The sequence below is a fragment of the Macrosteles quadrilineatus genome, unplaced genomic scaffold, assembly GCF_028750875.1.
Source record: "Macrosteles quadrilineatus isolate MER2022 unplaced genomic scaffold, UCM_ALF_1.0 Scaffold_9__3_contigs__length_116548681, whole genome shotgun sequence".
Lineage (NCBI taxonomy): Eukaryota > Metazoa > Arthropoda > Insecta > Hemiptera > Cicadellidae > Macrosteles > Macrosteles quadrilineatus.
The window spans coordinates 24,852,632-24,877,517 of NW_026542602.1; the positions used below are offsets into that span (position 1 = coordinate 24,852,632).

General features: G+C 33.3%; 1 protein-coding gene across 1 annotated transcript; it reads right to left on the reverse strand.

Annotated features, from left to right (window-relative positions):
• Nucleotides 1-46: 46 nt before the first annotated feature.
• Nucleotides 47-24,886, reverse strand: LOC129003919 (obscurin-like). Its single transcript, XM_054432263.1, has 7 exons — nt 24,784-24,886; nt 12,101-12,182; nt 7,343-7,542; nt 6,125-6,338; nt 2,245-2,422; nt 1,446-1,582; nt 47-342 (listed from the first exon to the last, which is right to left on the reverse strand). The coding sequence occupies exons 2-7, from the start codon at nt 12,159-12,161 to the stop codon at nt 239-241; spliced, it is 894 nt and encodes a 297-aa protein (XP_054288238.1). The 5' UTR covers nt 12,162-12,182; nt 24,784-24,886; the 3' UTR covers nt 47-238.

Consider the following 24,886-nt stretch of genomic DNA (forward strand, 5'->3'; position numbering starts at 1 on the left):
CGTTTATCATAGATTGATTTTGACAAATTTCAGCGATTTTAAAACTTTTATACGAAAGTACAGAGAAAACGTTAATCCATCTATTCAAAACGAAAACGGCTAATAAAAGCTTTACAATGTGAAATAACCCAAGTGTGAGAGTACAAAAATCTACATTCAGCTACATCTTAGGAAAAATAGTTTATACAAGTATCGGTTGTTATACATAAATCTTGAACAAACACAGCCAGATTCAATGTTATCTTGAGCTCAAGAGGTTTATGATGATGAGAAGCATGTAGAAGCAATGGCAGGGGAATGCCACTGAACCTCCCCCGTGCTGCATCGCCGCTGGTGTCTCTCCTGAAATAGTATCAAGAATGTTTATTGAAATAGTTTGAAGGTTTTATTGCTACAGATTTTTTTAGCTTGGTACAGGGTGGGCAAACTTGCGTATTTTGGTACTCAACAAAACAAAATGTACACAAACTAAATTGCTTTTCCTTATATAACACACAGAATAGCATTAGAAATGTATGTTTACTAAAATTTAAATTAATAAATAATGCTTATTTATGTTTTGTAATTTATGTGCACATAGATCCATTATTATGAGTGCACGGTCTCAGTTGAGTTTTAAAGACTTTATAAGCTCTCCACTGCGCAGTGCGCATCCACAGTTGTTTTTGCAATAGCGAGGCAAATTATGTATTTTGACTTTAGAGTACTTGGACAATCTTTGTAGACCAATGACTTGAGATAACCCCATAGAATGTAGTCACAGAGGTATAAATTGGAGGGCCACGCAGACCAATGTATATCGCATCACAAAATGATCCGCCCTGAAAAGTGTTGCTACAAAACTGCTATTGACACTCGTAGTATGTGCTATGGTGCTGCACTGCTGAAGCTGAAACTACAATTTTCCCACTCAATAAGTATACTTGGGACGTGTAAGCTCCAATAACTCATGCTCTGCCTATTGATTCATCCCGAAAGATTGAAATTAGCATCATCAGTCAAGAACGACTGTGACCATTATAATGACCATTTGCAAAATACACCTCAACTGCGAATGTTTGTTGAATCTTTGTCCACTGCATGATGTAAGCTAAACCAAGTGTGATATAAACTGTAAATCACAGCCTTTCAGATTATATAAACCTCAATATCGTAACAGCATCAGTCATTACAGGATTTCCTACTGAAATAAACAAGTTAATCTGCCCCACCCTACCATCCCACTGGTTTAGATTTTTTTTCTCATGTCAGTTATTTTGTATCATTACAAAGTTTATCTTCCTTCATCTAAGAGTAATCCTTATATATAATATTATTATTATTTCGTGATTGCTCGAATTTTTTAGAATGATGTTTTTAGAATTTGAAATGGTTACTAAAAGGCTCCTCTTGAGCCCCAAAGTGTACATGTTACAAGTGTGTATTACTTAGTTGAAGTGGCTCACCATTGAGAACGTGCACCGCCACTGAGGTGGAGACTAGACTACCGAGAGAACAGCTGTAGTCCCCGGAGTCTACTGTCCTGGCGTTGGCGATGAACAGACGACTAGTGGCGCCCTCTGCATCCTCCTCAGTCTTGACACTGGAACACGAAGAAGGCTATCAGTACCAGTTTTATAGAGGAATTCACCTTGAAACCGGAGTAATAACCAACATCCTATCTAAACACACACACAATTGTCAATTGCAGTCTTAGTAGTACTATGAACATTTGGTGGGCAGAAATGATATCCACCAAAGAAACAGCTTGAGTTTACCTGGTAAGCTGAAAAATGCCTGTATATGAGGGAATGAAGACGAAGTAGGAAAAAAATGGAACACATGTGAGAAAATCCAGTGATAGCTCTTGACCGGACCCCACGTTGCGAAACAGGATAAGGAGCTCCAAAGGATGTTTGTAAATTAAGTTTTGGCTAGATAGAGATGGCAGAACTAGGGAAAAACACTTCCAGAGGTCTTATGCTCCAGTGAGATTTTATGAAATAGGCTAAGGAAAAAGGTAGGTGAAACCAACACACACAGACATTGCATCGGCAGTAACATGATACAGGACAGGTCATACTCCCTTGAATGAGTTCGTCAACAACTGAATGAAAAGTAAATAAGTAACAAGCCAGTCAAGATTGAAATGGAAGAAGTTTTCGTTCGTAATGGTTCGTGCAACTATTTGATCGCCAAGAAAACAAAATCTATTTTTAAGAACAAATGTCGTTTTGCATTTTTTTATCTAATCGAAATACTTACCTAATGCCTCTTCTAGAAGTGTCCGACGCGATTGTCCTAGTGCCATGTCTCCAGGTGATGGCACTGGACGGGTGTGGTACTCTACTAATGATGCACTTCAGCTCTATTGTGCTGCCTGCGTTGTAGAATTTGTTCCTGATGGGCAACCCCCTCTCGTCAGCAATCACCAGCTCAGGAACTGATCAACAGAGACAAGTATATAGTCAGTGTTTCGATAAATATTTATTTATCCTTCTCCTTTTAGCACCAGACTTTTCGCCTTTTAGGTTGAAATGAATCCCCCTAGATGATAACCATTTAATTTCATAATAGTACATAACACATTGTTGGTAGGCACATAAACAATCACGCACACCCTCAGTGAGTACTCGAGCCAGTAAACAGTTAGAATTAAAATCATGGTGTTGTGGAAATTCCTGTAGCGTAGTGATTAAAAACTCGTCAGACGACTCACAGGTTGCAGCAGATGTCCAATTGTCCATATACAGTTTTAGCTGTTCATGGTGAGTTAGGCTTACGTATAATAGAGGCTTACTCTTTAGGAGAGTAGTGTTTAAGTGGGCTGCTGACCAGATCCAGCTTTAGTCTTTGTGCTTTTGGTGGTGCCTCTAGAGGGCTACACTTCAAGTGCCACATGTGCAGTGAAGTGAGTGTGTTTTTGGTGGTGCCTCTAAAAGGGCCACACAATCAGTGAGAGGAAGTGCCAACTGCCAAGCAATATTATTCTGTCAATTCAAGTTTTTCTTTATGTCTGAGATTTATCACTGTATCGTTTTCATTCTAATATTTTAATCCCTGTTAAATTTTTTTAAATCTTTATCAATTGTTGTTACTCCTTGTTGTTGTTTTCTATAGTTATTAATGATATATTCCTTTCAATTATTTGTGTTATTTCTATTGTTGATTGATTATCTTCTCGAATATTAATATCTTGTAATATAATAATTTGTAATATAACGGGATTGTTATTTATTTATATTGTTATGTATTATATTGTTATTTATTTATATTGTTATTTATTTTTATTGTTATTTATTGTTGATTTTTCTATCGATTGTCTTATTGATTTTGTGTTTAAGCTGGAAACTGTTTTTCGCTAATTTTCAAATGGCTCTGTCGTTGGTATGTATGTTTAATGCACAATGTATAATGTAATCTTGTTAAACCCACTTGTAAAATGGTGTTTGCCGTTTAATAAAAATGAAATGAAATGAAATAATAATTGTAATTAAAAATTTGGATAGGTTATTATCGTTTTTTATTTTTAAGTGTTAACTGCATTAAATTTTGTAGGTAGTTTCAATAGCTTGTAGACTTTTTCGCCTCTGTGGCTAGTATGACCAGAAAATACTTTATCGACTGAAATTACTCATCTTGAACAGTTATTTGTCTAATCCACTACTACGAACATAATTTTTATGAACATTTACGAGCAAACAAACAATAATTAAATATTACTAAAAACTCGTGTCATGTTATTTATACTTAACATTCATTGACGTAGTCAGCAGCTCATACATGGACAAACAAAACGAGCAACATAGTTCAGGGAAACCATTATAAAAGTGGCTAACTTTGATGTATTCACCGAACAGCTAATGTTTGTTTAACCGACAACTAATTTATCGGGTAATTTTAATTAGGGGTATTATTGATGTGTTGCATCAAAGGCTGCAGTGCATCGACCACCAATATATAATACGATACTTTTATCCCAAGTTCGTGTAGCTTTTAAAGTGTGGTGGGCATTGATAATATTTTACCCGAACTATTGATTACCAAAGAAATAGAAATTTTATCTAATGCATTTTTATACCGTATAAGGTTTTTTTTTACAAAACAACACGCTTCTAAAATACTACATTAAAAACCCATATCTTAATATACAAGTGCGAAAAGCTATAATAATGATTTTTTTACATTTCAGTAAGATCCCAGGGCACCTTGCATGTAAATCGCAATAAATAGCACAATACGACAAATCCACTATAAAATATAATTACTTACCAAACAATTAAAGTATTAGTCGGGTTTGGTTTCTGTTAATTTATTGTTTTTCTTTAGAGTAAAACATATTAAGGTACAAGTCGTTTTGGCTGCATAACTTGTTTCGTCCATAATATAAGTAATGAATCCGTCTTTAGGTCTTGTTTTTTCCTCTTTTACTCTATGCTATATTTGATATTCGTCAAACAAATCAATCCTTTTACACAACCCTGCGTCCTATATATCAGGGACACAGGGCCCTAGAAGTGAAGGAAACCATGTACGATCTATGACAAATGGGCGACTGACCAGTCACCAACACACAAACCTTCTCGATTTATGTTCTTGTTCATTTTGTCCTCATTTAAATCTTCACCAATGAATTTAATAAATTAAGTGTTAGCAACCTAAAAATACTGATAATCTGATAACTATTGATTTTTTCATTCAGGTTCAATTTTTTTATCATTTTCAATTTACCTTGTTTGAAGCTCATTGTGATAAATATATCCGGACACGGAAAGTAAAGTAAGTAAGTGTGATACTTGGTTTCGTGGGTTTATTTAGTTTTAGTAAAAGGTAATGTGTTATAACTACTTGGTAAATACAATTTCATTATAAATTAAAACCAAGAAGCAGCGAGAAAGCAATGCAAATTTTCTTGAGAAGCATACTTATAATATAATTTATCATGTTATAAGTAAATTGTAAAAAAGGTGTTACTGTATTGTAATACAGTAAGTTGTTTTATCAATTGTATCGTAGTGAAATTGGCTGGGGCTCTCATAATTACTTAATTCATTCAAACACTATCAATAAATTAAATAAAACTACAAATTTATGTTTGACCTTTGCAATTAGATCCAATTCAATTTGTTGCTACAGATCACAATACCATCACACGCAAATTAGCTTAATTTTACGCCATTTATTTGTTAAACCTTGTCTATTGGCTTTTACAATAACTGTATTAAAAACGAACAAAGTCTATTGGCTTAGAACTAAACAGTTAATACGTTTTTTCAGTAATTATTCCAGTAATTAGTAAATTCTCCGCTACATGTGTTGAACTGAACTTTCCGTCCAAACTTCAGAATGTGAAGGCACAGATGTTAATTAAGGAAGCCTCCATGCGGTTGCACGAATGTTAATTGGCCTACCGCACTGCTCTCTTTAAGTAATTAATTTCTTACGCTACTGTGAAATTTGCATGTTAAACGCTTTGCGAGCATTTTTTAAAGGTCATGCATGTTAACGGGCTATGCTGTCACTTGGGTCGTACTCTAAAGTTTCCCAGCTCTACAAAATTTTCTATTGAATGTCATTGCGAGTGCGTGAGATAGACCTCCTTAACTTTAAGGTTGTACATGGAGCTTTGGTAAAAAGGCCACTATATTCATTGGGGAAACTTAGTGAAGAGCCTATTTACCGATAATAACATTGAAATACACCTACCATGCTATATTAAAATGTAAATAGTGTAAATAACGTAAATAGACAGTATGTGTTTATTGACATCTTATGACGTAATCCATCCTACAGTATAGATTAAAGATGAAGATTTTTTTATAAGTAATGAATCATCAAGTAGGCGTAGTGAATATTTTTTGGTAAAACAAATAAAAATCCGTCTTTTACTTTATGATTACGATAAATAATACAATTTGTGTCACTCACATTTTTCAAATTACCCTTGTATACAGGTAAACAAATCTATAAAATTTTATTAACTTGAATTTGGTGTAGCTTCCAACGTTGGCTTCAATTTCATGTGTGTTTTTGGAATTCACCTTAGTCTTACTTGTATCAATGTCGGTCACTTTTTCGCAAAGTAACCAACACATTTATAAATACCCTGAATAATTTTGTCTTGAAATGTACAGTGAATGTTCACCTATGACATGTAGATGGACTGTCTGGACGATGGGCGGGTGAGACGAGACCTGACATTCGTAGCCGCCCTGGTCACCCTGCTGGGCAGCGGCTAGTCGCAGCTGCCAGTCATTGGGCGGGGTGAGGTGGGCGGCTATCCTCGTGTCCTTGCTGTACACCTCGACTCCGACCGAGAGCAGAAGCAGCTGACCGTCCTGCCGACGAAGCCACGACACCTGGCAATTAAGGAAATATCAAGTGTACAAACAATATTGACAACAAAATAAACGATTTCTTGATAAGTGGTAGTTTGGTCGTAAAACTAACAAATGAAGGTTTAAGATACCTGTTGTCTGTTGACGACAACAAAACAATCCATTGAAGTATAGTTAACGGTATGATCAACCAGTTAATTGTACTACAACCGATCTTTTTGAAAGACAATATCTTACTTAAACCTGCACTTGTTCAAATAAATTATACCACATGTACGTGTGCTAGCATTGAAGATATCAAGTTAATTCGTTTCCATTAAATATTCCCTCGTCTTTGGTATGCAACAGTGAAATGCAAATAGTGTGTAAAAGTCGAAGAATACCTTTCATTAGTACTGTAGTGAGTGAACCTTTAGAATTTTCTAGAACTAATCAAGGTTCAATAGTTTGCTTTGTTTGGCAAAGGCTTGGGTAAAAGCCTCTATTATAGTTTATTTTTTGTCGTATAGTTTAAACTATTCAACAAACTAAAATTAATATATTTCATGTCATTCACTTTGACCTGCATTCGGTTAAGACACATTACTACACGTTACTTAATAACTACATTAATAACCTTTTTTAGCAAATATTTTCATTTTCAAAGTTAATAGCTATGTGTCATCTGCAAAATCAAACATTCGTCGATGAAAATGGAATTCCAGGAACTAAGACTAGACAAAGAACTGGATTTCCTCGTTATCCAGTAATACATCGTTTCTTACGTCACCGAAAAGGTTTAATTAATTTCTAAAATGTATATATGTATGTTATTAATAGTCTTGGCACAGTACGCTAACCTGTCTTTCTCGAATCCTGTCAACCAAAGATTGACCAAATAAGGCATGTAAGAGTTAAGTTGGTAAGGTAATTTAAAGATCCTAGATAAGGATTATTCAGATTAAATAAATATTGCCAAACAAACCTAGTGTCTACATCCACAAACTGATTCTTACACACTAACATTTTCCTTATTTTAGCATTACCGATGCGTCGTCCACGAGGTCGTTGACTTTGCAGTGGAACACGACCGGGTCTCCAAGCTGAGCTGTGAGGTTGGTGGACAGGGAGGTTGTCTCGAAGTACGGCAACACCCTGGGTGTGGTAGAGACCGCAGGAGCGGGGGAAAACGTCGACTCGTAGAACAACATCTGTAGTAGCGACTCAATGTTGGTGTCGTCATGACCTGGAGACATGACTTAAGCTTATACAAGTGAAAAATAAAGATAGGGAACGACCTACTATACGTCTATACATAAAAGAACAACATCTGTAGTAGCGACTCAATGTTGGTGTCGTCATGACCTGCAGACAAGACTTAGGCTTATACAAGTGAAAAATAAAGATAGGGAACGACATACTATACGTCTATACATAAAAGAACAACATCTGCAGTAGCGACTCAATGTTGGTATCGTCATGACCTGGAAACATGACTTAAGCTTATACAAGTGAAAAATAAAGATAGGGAATGACCTACTATAATGTCTATACATAAAAAACAACATCTGCAGTAGAAACACAAATATTGGTGGCGTCATGACCTGGACACATGACCTGGATACTTTGAAGTTTCCATCACGCTATGTGAATAATGTCACCCTTTACAACTAAATTGGCTCTATCTTTCTCCACTTTTTCACATTCTTCCCTGTGGGAAAAATTTGATTCTTTAATAAGTTAAGATTTCTTCCTCATCTAGTTAATAACTACGATTTTGTGACCTTTGACTTGTATTGCTATTCATTGAATTCTTTAAATGAAAGGAAACCGGATCCATAAAAACAAAAAACCTAAAACTTCAATACATACTCTATTTTAGCTTGATAAAAAATTGTGCTCAGTCTTATACAATAAATTTTCAATAACACTAAACCTTATATATTCATGCATGAACAACGCCGATCGGCACTGAAGTAAAGAAAATAAGAATACCAACATATGTGCTGGTTTTGTTTTAAAAAGGTGTCTCGCCGTAGTTTTAACTATTTGGGTTGCGTTAAAAAAACTCCTGTACATAGGGGCTCAAACCTGTCACATTTTGGCCCGATGCTAGGGACTCACGTTATTTAGGAATCAATATTGAAAGGGAATGGTTTACCTTTTGGGAAATAACAGTGATGCAAAACAGCTGTGACCCAACAAAGGCCCATTTGTGTATATAATACTGAACGGCTTCCAATATTGACTAATAGCCACTGCCCTGAATTAGAGATGCCATAAACAGCACCCAGGGGCTTACAACGGACGTAAATAAACCTTCTGTGAAAGCACTCGGTAAATTGTAGAATCATATGGCTTTTTTTAATATGGCTTTTTTCATATGGTGGGTGTTTTAGTGTGATGTTGAAGTGTTCTGAACAACAAAAATGCACATAAAAACACCTTTAAACGAATAGTTACAGTAGGCTAAAATAGGATGTTATGTGAATATCTATGGAAAGTGACTCTTTGAAATTTAGAGTCGTAATTATTGTGAAAAGAAAGAAATATAATTTATATTAGATTTTGTTTGCAAATAATAACTGAATTAATTTCTACATGCTTAAATTATTCTACTTAAACCAACGACGTGCTCTGGGGCACTCTCCTTAGCTTCCTATATAAGCTCCTTAACTCTAAATATTGTTTTGACAGCTAAGTTGTCCACTTAAAAGGACTGAGAGAGAAATTTTCAGATGTGCCTAGAATCAAAACTCGCCACATACAGTTGCATACTTTTTCGTGAGTGTGACTAAAACTGTACCTGACAGACAACATATTTTTTACAACAAATTCCTAAATATGTTTTATCTTAGCTATATTTAAGTCACAACATATGACAACATATCAACGTCATAAAACCTTTTTACGAAGAAAATAGCTATTTGAAATTTGGATTGCTCCAAAGGGTTAATCTTAAAGAAAACTGGTAAAACTAATAGGGTTATAGTGAACACCTAGGTGTAAACGTATAATAATAAAATGTTTTTTTTTTTTTACTATAACAGAAAATGTTTTAAAGTAAAAACCTTAAACAATTAAACACTCGGTGAGAATGGCGGGGAGTTACCAAAGCGGGCGCTCTCATTGGCTGCAACGGATGTGGAGGGGCTTGAAACCAATGATGGTGTAAACCACGTTGGATCTGACGGTTTTTGAAACTAAAGCACAATTTTAACATTGTTTTACAGTAGATGTAGAGGGTTTAGCTAAAAACAATTATGTTTTATTTAAATTCAGCGTGTTGGAATCCATGGGATAGGATGTCTAACTTAATTTGGCCAAAAAGTGGATTTGGCGGAGTTTGATACTAGGCTCACCTGAGTGAGCTAAGTTGTCCACTTGAAGAGACTGATAGCGAATATTGTCAATATATTTATTATGTTCATATTATTGATAGAAAATAAACTATTTACTTACATAATTCAAGTTAAAATAAATGTTACATTTATTTTTTGGACCGGTCTGTTGGTTCATCTTAAATTTATCTTCGTATAGAGATAATTAAACGCTATTTTAACGTACCTGTGGTTGTTACGTTAAAACACGATAAAACGACTTTGATTTTGGATATCTTAATATTATGCAATATGTTATAATGGTTTTTGTTTTAACACAAATTTTGTAAAAGAACCTTTACCTATATATAAAAATCTCAAAATAATTACGTTAAACGTGAAGCTGAGTGGTTTTTATCAAATTAGTTAAAAATTAAGTACTGAACTCCTACTGTAGGGTCAATTTTGAAAACATTGCGCAAGCAATCGATTAAATACTCCAACAGTGTTGGGAAGTAGTGCGCTACAAGTAGCGACGCTACAGTAGCGCGCTACTTTTTTTGTAGCGTTAGCTGTAGCTACGCTACTTTTAAGATTTTGTAGCTTTAGCTGTAGCTAGCTACATTTTTAAAGTAGTTGTAGCGGAGTTTTAGCTACTTTTCTCGCTACATTAACATTGTTTGAGATAGTGATTTTTATCATAACCTCAACCTTACGTGAAACAACCTCTTTCAAACTGAGATTTTCAAAAAAATTAGGCCTACTTTCTTGGCTTCATACAGCTGGTTGCAGCCGTTTCATCCCTATTACAACGCTGTGTGGACATGGAGGCCATTAAAATTAGTGTTATCCACATTTTGGCTCTCATTTCCTTAATTTATTACTCTATGATTACTGTCAGATAAAATAAAATCGCTAGATGCAGACGACGTTTAAACGTTACCGGTGACAAGACAAGAGAAGCTATTGAATGCTTGCAAGTGATTGACAGGGAAATTAGTAATCAATTTAGTTTGTTTATTATACCGATAGTGTTTCAACTTGGATTTTAATGGAAACCAACACTAAACCTTAAAATAATGAGAAAGCTGGTCTATCAACCTTTGCTTCAGCTGTTGATTGTGGTTCATCATCAAAAGCCCTTCCTTGGTTAGATTACGAAGATTTTTCAAAGGTTTACTAAATTAACAAAGAGGAAATTACCTGATGTGATTTAAGATATGTATAGACTAAATGATAATTGTAACGAAAAAATCTCCATATAACATGAAACTTACTTTGAAAAAATAGCATAGTTTGCTCCTGGTAACAGCTCTTGTATAGGACTATTAATTCCTAGGCTATGCTATGGTTTAAGACGAATACCAAGTTCCAATTTCAATTATTAGGAATCCTATCTGTTTAGTCCTAGCAAGAACAAGCCTACTATAGCCAACTTGTTACATAGCCAAGTAGGCCTACATGTTATTTTTACTTTACAAATTTCAACATGTTTAAATTAAAAGCCTATTTCAGGATAAGTTACTGGATACTGTTTTCTGTACAGTACCAACTAGGTTGAAGTACAATTTGCCCTATGCATAATGACAATAAAGGACGATTTCTTGACATTGAAAAGTGTTATTCATAGAACAAGTAACTTATCACTTAAAAGTTTATAGCAATGTCGTTTTTAACATTAAAATAAAGCAATAAACTCCAATTTCAGTAGGCTAGGCTCTGTAACACAAAAAAGTATTTTTAAATAATCGTTTTACAGTTTTATTGGTCTTAATTGTTGATATAAGACATCTATAAATGAATCTATATTAAAGAAATAAAATGAGCTTTTAAAATATAGTTTGGTTGTATGTCCTTTGAACTTAATGAAATTTACATTTAAGATGCTTAAAAATAATGTGATATTTAAAGATAAGTGGTACTAAATATGATGTGACACCGAACTATTTGGTTCTGTTGTTGTAATGTTAGGTTTATAATGCCAAAAAATTAAATACAATCTAGGAATAATTTGTTTTCCAATTAATGTTAAGATACAATACTGACATTTTTTTAATGTTTGTTCAGTAAAAATGTAGTTGCAATTAATTTTACATTTTCCTAATGTGCGTGGAATAAAAAGTAGGCCTAACGTCTTTGGAAAAGTAGCTAAAATTGTAGCTGTAGCTACATTTCATTGTAGCTGTAGTTGTAGCTAGCTACTTTTTCGGAACTGTAGCTGTAGCTGTAGCTAAGCTACTTTTTTGGAAATGTAGCAGTAGTTGTAGCTAGCTACATTTTAAAAGTAGCTTCCCCAACACTGTACTCCAACAGTTATATTTTAACACGAAGGAAAGTAATTTCTTCTAATTATTTAGAGAGTATTTTGCACTTTAATGAAGAAACTTAGTTATAACGTAGTAGCCTTCTATGTGAGCAGTGAAATTATAAGTTTCAAAGTTACGAATCACTAAGGGTCAAGATACAATATAGAGTAACACTTACCTGACTGAGAGTTACAAGATAGCTCACCCAAAACTGCCATTACAAAGACCCACCAAAGCATTGTGTTACGTCATAGCGGGGCCTGCAACATAAACCAACAATAGTCAACACTTAACCAACGCTATATCTATTTAGTTTCATCTAGGCAAATATTGACTCTGCAAGTCTACTGCAACACTAGATACTACATTAATTCATTGACATGAATAAGCCTTATGTTATAGAACATAGCTGATGTATCCGTGATTTACCATGCTATCCCTTGGCTATTTTAATAATGATGTGTTAGATAACACCTGATGTATCAACATATACTACTTCTTATCTCAGAACACTGTATAAGAAATAGATGATGGACATAAAAAATCTAGTAAAGATCTAATGTTGTCTTGTTCTTGCTTTTGTTTACGACGGTGTAATTTTTCAGAGGAGATGAAACAGAGAGTGTTAATGGAACCCTTTTTAGGGAAGGGGTCCAAACTCATAAGTTTTGTGGATAAGCTGGGAATCAAACCCGCCCGTGTACCGAAGTCCGAGACGCCAACCTAGGCTAACAACACACCTACTTTAATTTACAGAGTACTTCTAAAGGATTTTACTTCAGTCACACTTATCATTATGGAGTTTCAGCTTTTCAATGTCTGTAGGATTCACTTAAAACTATAAAACGTATTAAACTACAGTGGACCAAGACCCCCCTCATAGCCGATAATCGTATTATCCGCCTTCGCTTGTAACATTTTTCAGTTTGTTTTAACACCCCTTGTTTTACAAGCAGTTCGGTTTAACTGCTGCTGTCTAGGAATCTTGGCATTTACGCTCTCATGCTCGGCGATGGGAACAATACGCTAAGCTGTACAGGATGCTACGAAAAAAAAGTTATTTTTTATCCTAAAAAGTATTGCAGTTTGTCATATTGGTCTTAGCAAGGTACATCCTATAATACTACTTAAGGCACTAAAATGAAAATTTTTATTGACTCTAGCTTACAACTATAATTTATTCCACTGAAATAATTGGACTTTACCGTGTTTTGGGTTGAGTTTTTTATTTTAGTGTAGTTTATTTTGTAAATAATTCACACATGACTTCAGAATAATGATTATATGATTCCGCATGAACAGCACTTCTTTTTTCAGTTTTTAGGGATTGCCCGTTTTAACCGACCTTTTGAGTTATCCGACCTAGGTCCAGTCCCGTTCGGGTAGATTAAGGAGGTCTACTCTGCAAAATGACAAATATCATAGTGGTAAACAGTTAGTTAAAGTAATATTGTCAAGTAATTGCAGACACCCAAGACCTTGAAATTCAAATTATTCTTCAATTTAATTTTTATTTCAATGTGAAACTGAAATGTTTTAAATTAAGAACTAAAACCAAAATGATTTTTCTGTAATGTTAAAATTCAACCTATGAATTGTCTTGTCTATAATAAGATGGTATAGCTATAAAAGTTACATAGCCCTCATTTCGTATCGCGATTTATAACCGTAATATGCTGATCGATCTAAAATTTACCAAAGTAGGATTGACACAATTTTTGCAACTACTAACTTGCTTTTAATGTAGTAGATTGAATTTCCACACAGTTTGATATGCCATTGCATTTTAGGTCAACTAGAATTCCTAGCGTTAATAACTCATAAAAATTGCAACGTTAAAACTGACTGTACTAAATAGATTAAACATAAATATCCAAACATCAAAACTACAACTTGGAAATGTATCGTTTTAAAGAGACATCTGTGCATTTCAATTTTAGTGTGTAGCATAAATCACCGGATACGTTTACTTATCAATATGTCAGCTGTAATTTCCATTTTATGCTAGATGCCCCAGCCAGGATGAAATTATGAGAATTTGATTGAGATTTTTTGTTACGTTTTACAAACAGATCGCAAAATCGTTTTAATGTTGTATCAGATATTATTTAACGTAGCCTTTAAACTACATACATACGATTTATGTCTAGTAATTGAATTAAAATAGTAACCATTTTCTATCTTAGCTTTGAATTATGGAGAAACGTTTGACGTGTGTTTCTGATTTTAATGCCCAGTTGTCAACTGGATAGTAGAATTGTAGTAGCCCTTCTGTTTTTTTAGTAGAGTTCACAACTAACCTTGTTTATATGTATGGTAGAATTCCAAGTAAAAGTTGACAAATAGATTTTTATATTTAATTGTGGAAAAAACGTTACACAGAAAAATTATGTATCAATAATACACTTTTGTTTTATACTCAGACGGTTAAACGTGTCCGAGTGCCAGGTGTATCTCAATTGCCTACTCTGCGCCTTGATATCTGCGGTGATTAGAACAAGAGAAACCTAAAGTATAAAATTTATCAAACTGTGCTTATAAAAATCTCTTAAACCTAGATCCCTTTTATTTCAAAACTAATTTACACATGCATTGAAATGTACATTGATAAAATATAAAGTATTAATATACTAAAGCCCGACTACCCCAATTATTAAACGCCTCATAGTTAACACACTTTCAAAGCCGTTAACTAGTTTTGAACGACTTTATAACTTCATAAAACATTGTTAGCATTTTCTTCATTTTCTCAATTAATTCAATTCCTTTACCCATGGTTAAACCTGGATCTGTATGTGTACTATATCTCCAATTAATTTATTCATAATACGATATGTACTGTGTTTAGCGAAATACAATTTTACCAATGGGATAAACTAAATTTACTGAGTAGTTCTTTGCTCAAAACTAACTAAAAATGCAGTATTTATTTGTAAACCATAAAAAGAAGTATTACTATAAAAAAATGATTCATTGTGTATTTCTAACGGTATTTACAAAAATGTAAATTCAATAAGGGGATTTTTTTGTAAATAAATTAATTTTTTTATTGAAGGGGTGTTAACAATTATTGTTAGTTTTCTACAAATATTAAACCTATGCACTGTAAAATATATTTGAAAATAAAAACTGCTTTGCATTTGATACGCGAACTTTTGTTATTAGTTTTGTTTTGCTTCTGTTCACCAAATCACAGTTCAGTGACCAGCTATGGATTAAAATAATATTTACTGTTCATTGAAATGAGCATCTATTTGTGTACCCTTTTGTGTGTTTAAGTACACCCATTTGTGTTGAAGTACATCTTGTCTACAGTTTCTGGTCTGTTGACATTGGAATTCTTTTACTCATAGAAACTAACGTTTATATATCTATGGTCATTGCCCATAATGAAATATAAAATACACAGTTGATTATCTTTGATATGAAACTGCATTACCAACTTAACCTGTGAAAGAAATTAAAATTTAAAACTTTTAAACAAAGATTACCCAATGTTTAGTTACAAATAATAGCGTCGTCTGCTAAAATCTTTGCAGTAAAAGACATCAACTTTCCCCATTAGTAAAAGGTTTGCCAAATTAAGCTGCTGAGCGAGCAAAGTTTTTTAATGCGTCTAAAAGCCTTGAGTGTCCGTAGTGTCTCGACTCTGGCCAAGTCAAGCTGGTAAATTGTCTCTAGCTTCGGCTTTCCACTGACTTTGGCAACAAATTAGTTACTAAAATTTTTTACAACTTTTAAAATTAAAATGAAACTTATATATTCAAAATATTAAATAACTGCCGCATGCATAATGGCTGCCTCTGGGTAACGTCTGAGTAATTAATTTACTTCACCAACATATATTTTTATCTAGAACCAATCAAGTACAAAGACAAAAAGACACCATGTTCATAATGTAGACTGACATTATGCTAGGCTCGAGAAATGTCCTGCCCCTCAGAGTTGGAAATAATCTGTCTAGAGTTGTCAAAACATTATATCATTTAATAATCTAGAATTAATTTACAAAACAGTAAGCTCCTTAACAATCTACACTGCACACCAATCTCCCTCCTCTCCCTCGCTACGTGAGTTGAGAGTATTTTTCGTTTGTCGCTTTTAAAAGATGGCAACATTGTTTATTCCGTCACCTCGATAATTCAGCTCAGCTACAAACCATCTTTACGGTAAAGATCATTTAAAACATTTGTTTGAGCACATATTTTTTGTTAGATGTCACACACAAAAACAGTAAAGCATATTTAATGTTGAATCCATGTTCAAAGTGTCTTTCCGAACTCTGGACAAGACCGGGCGATTGCGTCATCATTTCCCTCTAGTTTCCAGCAGCACTTCTTGATAAGTTGCACAAATAACTAACTCACCAGGTACATTGGGAAAATTTTATCTATTTTTATCGAATTTGGTAAATGCTGTATTTATGCGTATTGACGACGACGATGCGTTCTAACAGTTTTGAATAAAAACTTGCCATAACATGAAACCTATTTAAAATATTAAACATGCAACGGTGTCATATAATATATGATGCAAAACGAAATTGGATCTGAATTTAATCACAGGGACTTAAGTATTACAAAAATCTAGAGGTCACAGGTTTTATAATGTTACTCCCTTGACTTCGTGGACAAATATGTGTTCAAAGACAAATAATAACAAACAAAAATATTCATAGTAGGCTACTTGTCATGGTTATAAAAACGTATTATGGTAAAAGCCAATTATCGTTTTACGTTAAAAATAAAATGTAAACACAACCAAAACTATATGTGTTGTTTTTGACAGCCAAAATTATAAGAATGGAAATATTAACCAGACATGGAGATATCTCGCAGAATGAATATTAAAAACACGTAATGTCCCTTTGCCCTTGAACTAAAATTTAAATTCCCAGGACAGTGAAATAGCTGCAAAACAACGCATCATTCTGCAAGTAGAAACGTGCTTTACATTTAGACTAACGCATTAACCATTTAACCCTGGTGCTTAGTTCAACAATTTCAGGCCGGACAAAACAAAATTATTCATGTAATTTTTAAAGCTTAAGTATACACACAAAAAATAATTTACCCGCAATCGTGTATTAAATCAATAAATCGTATTGGAAACCGAACAACTCATTTCACTATTCTTAATTTATCAATGTATAAGCCCTCACGTGGACTGGACACCAACAAAATCTCTGTAGCTTTTGAAACCATAAAAACATGTGTTTTTTTTAAGGGGAGGGGTTAATCTATTGGTTTAAATAAGGGACCCTAGTTGTTCTAAAAGCCTAGATTCAAATATGGTCATTACAAAAGCTAAGTGGTGAGGCCGTGACTGCTTAACCGAAGCTGCAAGTGGGTGCAAAAAGCTTAGTTCTTAGATCAGAAGAACCTTCTTCGTAATGAAGAACCTCCTCTTTTGAAAGTCATACGTTAAAGAAAAGTAACACACAAGTCGACCCAGACAAGAATAATATAATGGACATCAGTGAATAGCATAATTATTTACAATAAAGTATTTGTTTTCGAAGAAAAAATTACTTACACGATGAAACACGGCAATTACTTATAAATGAGTATTAAAAGTTTGGCCTAATAAAGAACTGTAAAACAAGAACACTGGATGAAATCTGTTTCAACACTTCTTAGACTGTTGTTAGCGACGAGCTTTATTTGACAGAAACTGATTTAATCGTGGTATCTAAATATAATGGTATCTATGGTATCTAATAATCGTTTTAAAATTTTTTATTTATAAGAGTATATAGTTTGAAATGTATCTTTTATTTTTGACTTTTGGAGCAAAAATCTTAAAAAAAATATTTTTCCTACAGTTATCTAACAATGTACATGTTCTCTCACTGATTTGAGAAAGCAAAGTGGCCAATTCGCTCATCAGTGAGACAATGTTGACATTGTCTCACTCTAATTACTTTGTCTCACTCGCTCCAGATTTGCAACGTGAATGCACGAAATAGTGAGTGCGTAACATGCAGACAAGGTCGTATGCGCGCGAAATACGTTGGCAGCACTGGCTGTAAATCAGCTGGTCAGCTGTTGCACTGTTGTATATTAAATGTCATATTAAAAGTTTACTTCTGTGTAAAAATATGTCACGTTTCTTTACCAATTTGTTTGTTTTATGGTAACTTTAGGAAAAATATAATGTGCAATTCTAGTGCAAAGTGCAACTGCTCACTAGTTGCATAAATAACTATTTAAATGTATAAGATTATATTTCTACAACATATAGGATCATTAAGTTTATCTGGCCTTAAGGACGTATATTTTTCAGATATGTGCCTTATGTTTGTGATTTCTTCAAAGGACTTGTTTTGAAATATTGTTATGACGATATAGAAACTTCATTCTATATTACGTTTCCCTTGAATTGTTTTATCTGCTGCGTGACAAAAACCGTTGCAACCATGTAAAGGTGTGGTTGTGTCTTACCCGGATAATGGTATATTTCACAACTAGTTCCGATAAGTAATCCATTTAGTGGTTTACAAAAATTCAGCCACGGAATGTATCCTTCGTGACGAGAGGTGAACGATACATGTCACTATGCAAATAAACACACAAAGCTTCTTCGTTTTAATTAATAAAACAATAAAACACCATTCCATTGTCTAGTGATTCTCTTGTTTTCATATCTTATAGTTTTCAATTTTTTTCAAAAGTCAGTTGTCGAATATTTTCTGTAATAAACAAATGCAGTGCTACACTAGCGCTCCTATTGACATAATGGAAAACGATGGTTTTCGTAAAGTTCAGCTATGAACTATTTTCTTATACAGAATGAGGAAAATATTATATTTGATTGGTTTGTCAAGAGGGGCTCCAGCATAGATACAGTTAACCACTTCCTAGAGGTATATTTTCCCTTGAAAGGTAGTCCATCTCAAGTAAGACTCCGAACCATATTCCATATAACACTGCGTTACTGCACTGCGAAGCAAAATGTCAGGACTTTTTAATTTTTTAATAATGTCAGTACGCGTTTTTAACTTGATTTTTGTAGAATCAAGCCCAGGATTGTTTATATATTACTTCAATTCAAGCTAGGCCTAAGGGCCCTTTCACACGAGGCCACTGGTGGCCGCCACAGCTTTAACATTATTATTAATGGGACCTTTCATACGCAGCCACTGTAGTAGCCCGCCACTACACAGTGGCCGAGCAGTGTCTCCTCGCGCAACTGCTAGTAACCGGCAACCGCCGGCAACTGCAGTGGCGGCAACTCGTCGCGGGGCATTGAATTAAATGGGAGCTTTCATACGTAGCAACCAGTGGCCGCCACCGTGAGAAAAAGACAAAGAAAAACAACAGAATAAGAGAATAAACAAAATAATAGAAGACTAAGTGGATACTGAAGATCTAATTTGCGAAATTGAAAAGTAACCGGCAATTTGGTATAGTACGGTGTCTTTGCTTTATTTTCTTTATTATCAGCGCGAGAAGAAAGAGACGTTCATAGTTCGACTTCGACAGCATTTTCACAACTACCATTGTACAGTGGCTATAGTAGAGTGGCTTGTGAGTTGCCTGTATCATCCACTGCAGTTTGCCGGCCGGTAACTGGTGGAGGACACCAGTGGCCTCGTGTGAAAGGGCCCTATTAAATGTTGCGGCATTATTAGGCCCAATCTATCACCCCAGCCTCCAGTGCAAACAGTAGTTAAAACATAAGTTAATGATATTGTGGTAAAACTAAACAAACAGACCAAAAAATTAACTAAACACAAATTAACAGTAGTTTGAAAAACAGTGTAGTTTTTCCCTCGAGTATTGGCTTTAATGTGTATTTCAGTACGATATTTGATATAATAAAATTTACAGGGATGTAAAAATGAATATTAATGGCATAAGAGATGTTTGAATTTACAAAAAAAAACTTAATTATGTGGAACATTTATGCTTATTCAGGTTCAGTAATGAGGCGAATTCAACTTTGAGTTGATCCAAAATTTGTATTATTGACTAATTAATAAAGATTGCATTTAATACCATTTTTTTGGAAGATGTAAAAACGTTTTAATACTACAGTACTTAAAACACTTTCTGTTTGACGTCATATTTCCAGGATTTTGCTCCCTAAGACTCAAGTGTGTGAGTTGTGAATTGGGGACACAGAAAACCAAACAGAACGCAGGTTCCTTGTTCATTCCGCAAAGTAAATACAAAACTTTTTCGACTAACTCTACAAATATGTACTTTCGAAACTCTGACATGGCTGCTATATTGACCTTGTAGGAAAAAAGTGAATTTTAAGACTAACTATTGTTGCAATCTTGGAAGAAAGTTTTCCTATAATCATGTATGTGGTTTCTTCAAAATATTTTTAGCCAAGATGGAAATTTCTAAAAGCATTTACTGTAGTCAACTGCTTTTGTATTAATTAATTCAATTATAATTATCATAAATAGATAATAGATAGATAGTACATGGGTTCCTATGTGCAATATTATTTCAAAAAAGGTTTTCAAAAACCTTCAACCGTTTTCAAAAAAGGTGGGCATATAATTTACGTACTAATTTCTTGGGTCAAAATAAATAGAAAATCAAGAATAAAATTTTTCCCAAAATCGCTCCGTTAACCAGATATCCCAAATTGTTTATTGTTTATATAAACATTTTTATCTTAGATTTTTTTCAACTGATCTTTATGAAACTTTGTATGTATTGGTAGAAGACACACATGTTAGAAAGAAAATTCATCTTGATTCAACAAGAAATTTCAAAACGGTGGCCATTTTATAATTTTAAACTTAAATTATTCAAAAATGGCTGGTTTTATGATAACATGTTAAGTATACTTTTATTTAGCTAATTCCCTGTCAAACGATACCAAAAAAGACTGGGCCTATACGGTAAAATAAAAAAGACGATACCCTATCAAAGTTCAAAGAGATTGAAAAAGCAATAGGTTTTTAGTTGTAAAATGGGGTAGAATAAGGCAGAAGCTAGTCAGGTATGCCGGTATGCCCCATTATACAAATCTTAATATTTCAGCTATTACTTAATCGATCTTTTTGAACTTGGTTCTGTTTGATAGGGAATTACAAATGCCATTTAAAAGTGTTCGTAAGATTTTTTCGTAAAATCTATCATTTTTTTGTAATTTAAGTAAAGAAAATCGAAATTGGCACCATTTTGAAACTTTTAGTTGAATCAAGATGAATTTTCTTTCTAACATGGGTTTCTTCAACCTCAACATACATAGCAATTTTTCATAAAGATCGGTTGAAAAAATTCAAAGATAAAAATGTGTATGTAAAAATACAAAATGGCGGATATCTGGTTAAAAAAATGATTTTAAAAAAAATGTTATGCTTAACTTTCTTTTTAATTTGACCCTAGGAATCAGTACGTAAATTTAGTACACATAAATTACGTATACAGTGTGTATATCTACGGAAGAGTTATGCATTTTTGTGATTCTGTTCGTCTAATTTTTCACAATATAAAATATACTAAAATAGATTTGTTGTCCTAAACCATTTTAAAAATGTAAACAAATGCATTTATAATTCTAAGATGGAGTATTTTAATGTTGGCCAATCTTTTAATTTTGCCCTATTCATAGGCTAAACAGGTCTTGTTATTCTGAGGACTTATTTCAATCCGATATTGAGACCATGCCGTGGACTTACAAGTATAAATTGTATACAAAGCAGAATTTCATATTCGGTACTTTTACATATATTATCTTCCAGCATAATTCAACTGCTTCGTATGTTACAGTGCTTAAAGTGCAAAGATAGAATACTCAGCGGAATTTATTTTGAATTGTTGGTTCTATTTCTGATATACGATTTATTTAAAAATGTACTTCTCTTTTATAGTCATGTGATATAAAGCACGATTTGACCTAATTTGATATGAGCTAACAGATGATTAACTTACTTACGCCCACAGGCTGACAGTATACACATGTGAAGTGCATGTTGGCGGCATTATAGAGATGTTGTAGGAAAGTGTAGGACATTGACAAGAGTGCATTATCAGTTTCGTGGATGTTTCATGAAAACTGTGCCCAGAGAAAACTAATACCTTGACTCACAGTTAAATGTTTAAAGAATTAAAAACAACACAGCATTTAAAATTATACTTCAAATAATTGTACTAATATGAAGGTACGAAATGTTAAAACAAACCCGTATATATAACATGTCAAAGTCTACATGAATAAATCCCCAAGCGCCAGAGTGACAAAAACCGAGGTCTCTATAATATTGATACCACGGGGAAAATGTGGACGATGAGCGGACTTGTTTATAAGTTTATTTTTAGGGATTATAGTTTCATTAGTTTTATATGATATGATGCGTGGTTAGGTTATGTGAGATTAATTTAAAAGTTGAAGCAGTTTTGGAGATCTGAGATTGATATAATCACAACAATCCCCAAAACTTTCAAACAATGTGACAACTACTTGACTTAATCATACTGTCGCTTTGGGTTCGTCTTTTAAGGAAACTTAAACGATACATTTTAAGTTGGAGTTTAATCTCTCTTAATTGGATATTGCTTTCCAATTAGAGACGAAAAAGATAGATTTGCTTAAGTTTAATGATAGTTGAATTTTACACTATTATTATTTTTTTAGTAAACCAAAAAATGATGTGTACTTTGTTGGATCTAATAACTTGTATTTATAGCTTGACGGTTCAATGTATATTACGTTCTAATATGTACTTAAATATACTCCGTACAAACTGATTTAAAGTCTTGATATATTTCAATTGTTTACAATGAAAACAATAACAACAATGTTTGTTTGTTGAAAATGATAATGATAATGATAATGAAAGACGAAGTTTACGTATACAACAAGGGCAATTACGATAAAAAAATACACTTTACGTCCAGACTTCTACGACTTAAAAAGGCAAAAAACGTATCATTCCAGTTCAAATATTTGATCTTATTACCTTCTTAGGCTTTAATTAAAACGACAGAAGCCTTAGAATTTATGTTGAGTTTGTTAAATATTAAATAGGTCTACGTAAAAATTGTAAGATACTAGAATATTGTATAAAATTATTTCCTACATGCAACAAAATCCAATTGCATAGCAGAAATGCTTTCCTATTTGACTCAGTAACACCCTATAGTATTTCATAATATGATAATTTCTAAAAATCCATAAGCTATGGAAAGAATGTAAACGCATCCAACAATTTGGTATTTTCTTGTCGAAGAGGTGAGTTTGTAATGGATGAAAAATATTCCAATCATTCATTAAAGTGATTTAATGTTTAAATAATCATAACTTTTATATACAAGTTTTTTTGTAATTTTCTTATAAATTATGTATTCAACTATGTTATTGGCCTATTATTGTTTATTTGAGTACTCTGTTGTTAAAATATTTTATTAGAAGTTCGCTTAGTATTAATTTTTATACTATTATTGGTGTACTTACATTATTTTAAGTAGGCAAACATGTTTGAAACACGATTTTATATACGCAGTTTGGGGGTAATCATTCAATAGTTTATGACAATCAAAATACCGTTTTATGATGCATAACCCCTGCAGCAGCAAACCAGCATACTAGGCGAATTTCCATTTGCCGAATTGTATTTTAACCAAAAGCTTTCGTTGAAGTTGTCAGATGTATTCCCGATTCGAATGATTTACGTTTTGTGAGTACTTTAGGTTTGCTTCTAGAGGGAATGAAATTCTTTTTGGTAAACAGTTGATAAAGTATGAAAATAAAGAATTTTCCTAATTTTTTAAAATATAGAAAAGCTAAGTAAAAAACAGTTTATTTTTTTACAACTAAAAATAATATTTAAAAAAAATTCAATTTTCTTCGTAACCTTTAGTCTTAGAACAATGCTTCACATGAACACATAAAGGCGCATTTCTATTATGCACAACATTATTGTTTTTAGTTCTACGCGATGACTAAAAAATATAAGGTACTTTTATGATTGCATGGTAGTTATTCGAAAAAGCTGCTTTTTAAAATTTAAAAAAATCTAATAACACTTGATTCTCATCACCTTGATAGTTCTCGGACTCAATTAAGTTTATTCAGCCTACAATACACATTCACGCTGAATTTCATCAAAATGGGGGGAAAATTGGCTTACCGTGTTTATCCACACACAGGGATTCATATATTATAAATTTTAAAGAATTCTGTGTTTGTTTCTAGGGACATCAACAAATAAAAGTCAATCGGTCTGAAGTCTAAGTCAACACCACGCATATTAATAGGTCTTTCTTATAGGGGAAATTGTCTAAAAGGGTTTTATGACATATATTCAATATGACATTTATTTATCTTAAGGGTCCATGCTGATCAAAACAACATATAACTAGGTGTGTGCAAAAAACGCTCTTGCTTTATAAATTATCATCACGACGTAAGCTTTTATGTACTTCTAATCGAAAAGTTATTTATTTGTCGTGGGTTTTCTTTTGTACGAAGAATATAGAGCATAAAACTTCTGAAATTACTTATATGTCACCTTTTAATGTAGCCTTACTTCTTATAACTTGGCACCTCCGACTTTGTTAAACTTCAACCGTTGTATAACGTTGTTCATTTTACATTAACGGGAAACTCGATAAATGCTATCAATTATACAAGATATAACTGATCCCTTGAGATGTGTTGTTCTTTTATCCGTAATTTTCATATTGTCTTAATCTGAGTCTTGTCTTCTAATATTTTTCCTGATTTAAACACATGGATCGTGTTTTTTTTTACTTTTTTTCATCTGACTGAAGTTTTTTTTACGTATAAAATACAGTTAACGATTAAAATGTTAATCCATTCAAATCCTGACAAGGTAGTAGAATAACTATTAAAATGTATATAGAAGATTACAGTTGTAGCCAATTTTCTTACCTATAAGTATTGTTATCAATCCCCAAACCTTACACTACAAAAGTTTCGACACACACAACCACAACACGTTACGTACACAGATGAGCGTCAGCGCGCTATGTTG

Coding starts and splice junctions, on each gene's coding strand:
- LOC129003919 (XM_054432263.1), bottom strand. CDS start 12,161: ATGCTTTGGTGGGTCTTTGTAATGGCAGTTTTGGGTGAGCTATCTTGT. Junction 7,543..12,100: donor ATCTTGTAACTCTCAGTCAG/GTAAGTGTTACT, acceptor TCATGTCTCCAG/GTCATGACGACACCAACATT. Junction 1,583..2,244: donor ACTTCTAGAAGAGGCATTAG/GTAAGTATTTCG, acceptor TTCGTGTTCCAG/TGTCAAGACTGAGGAGGATG.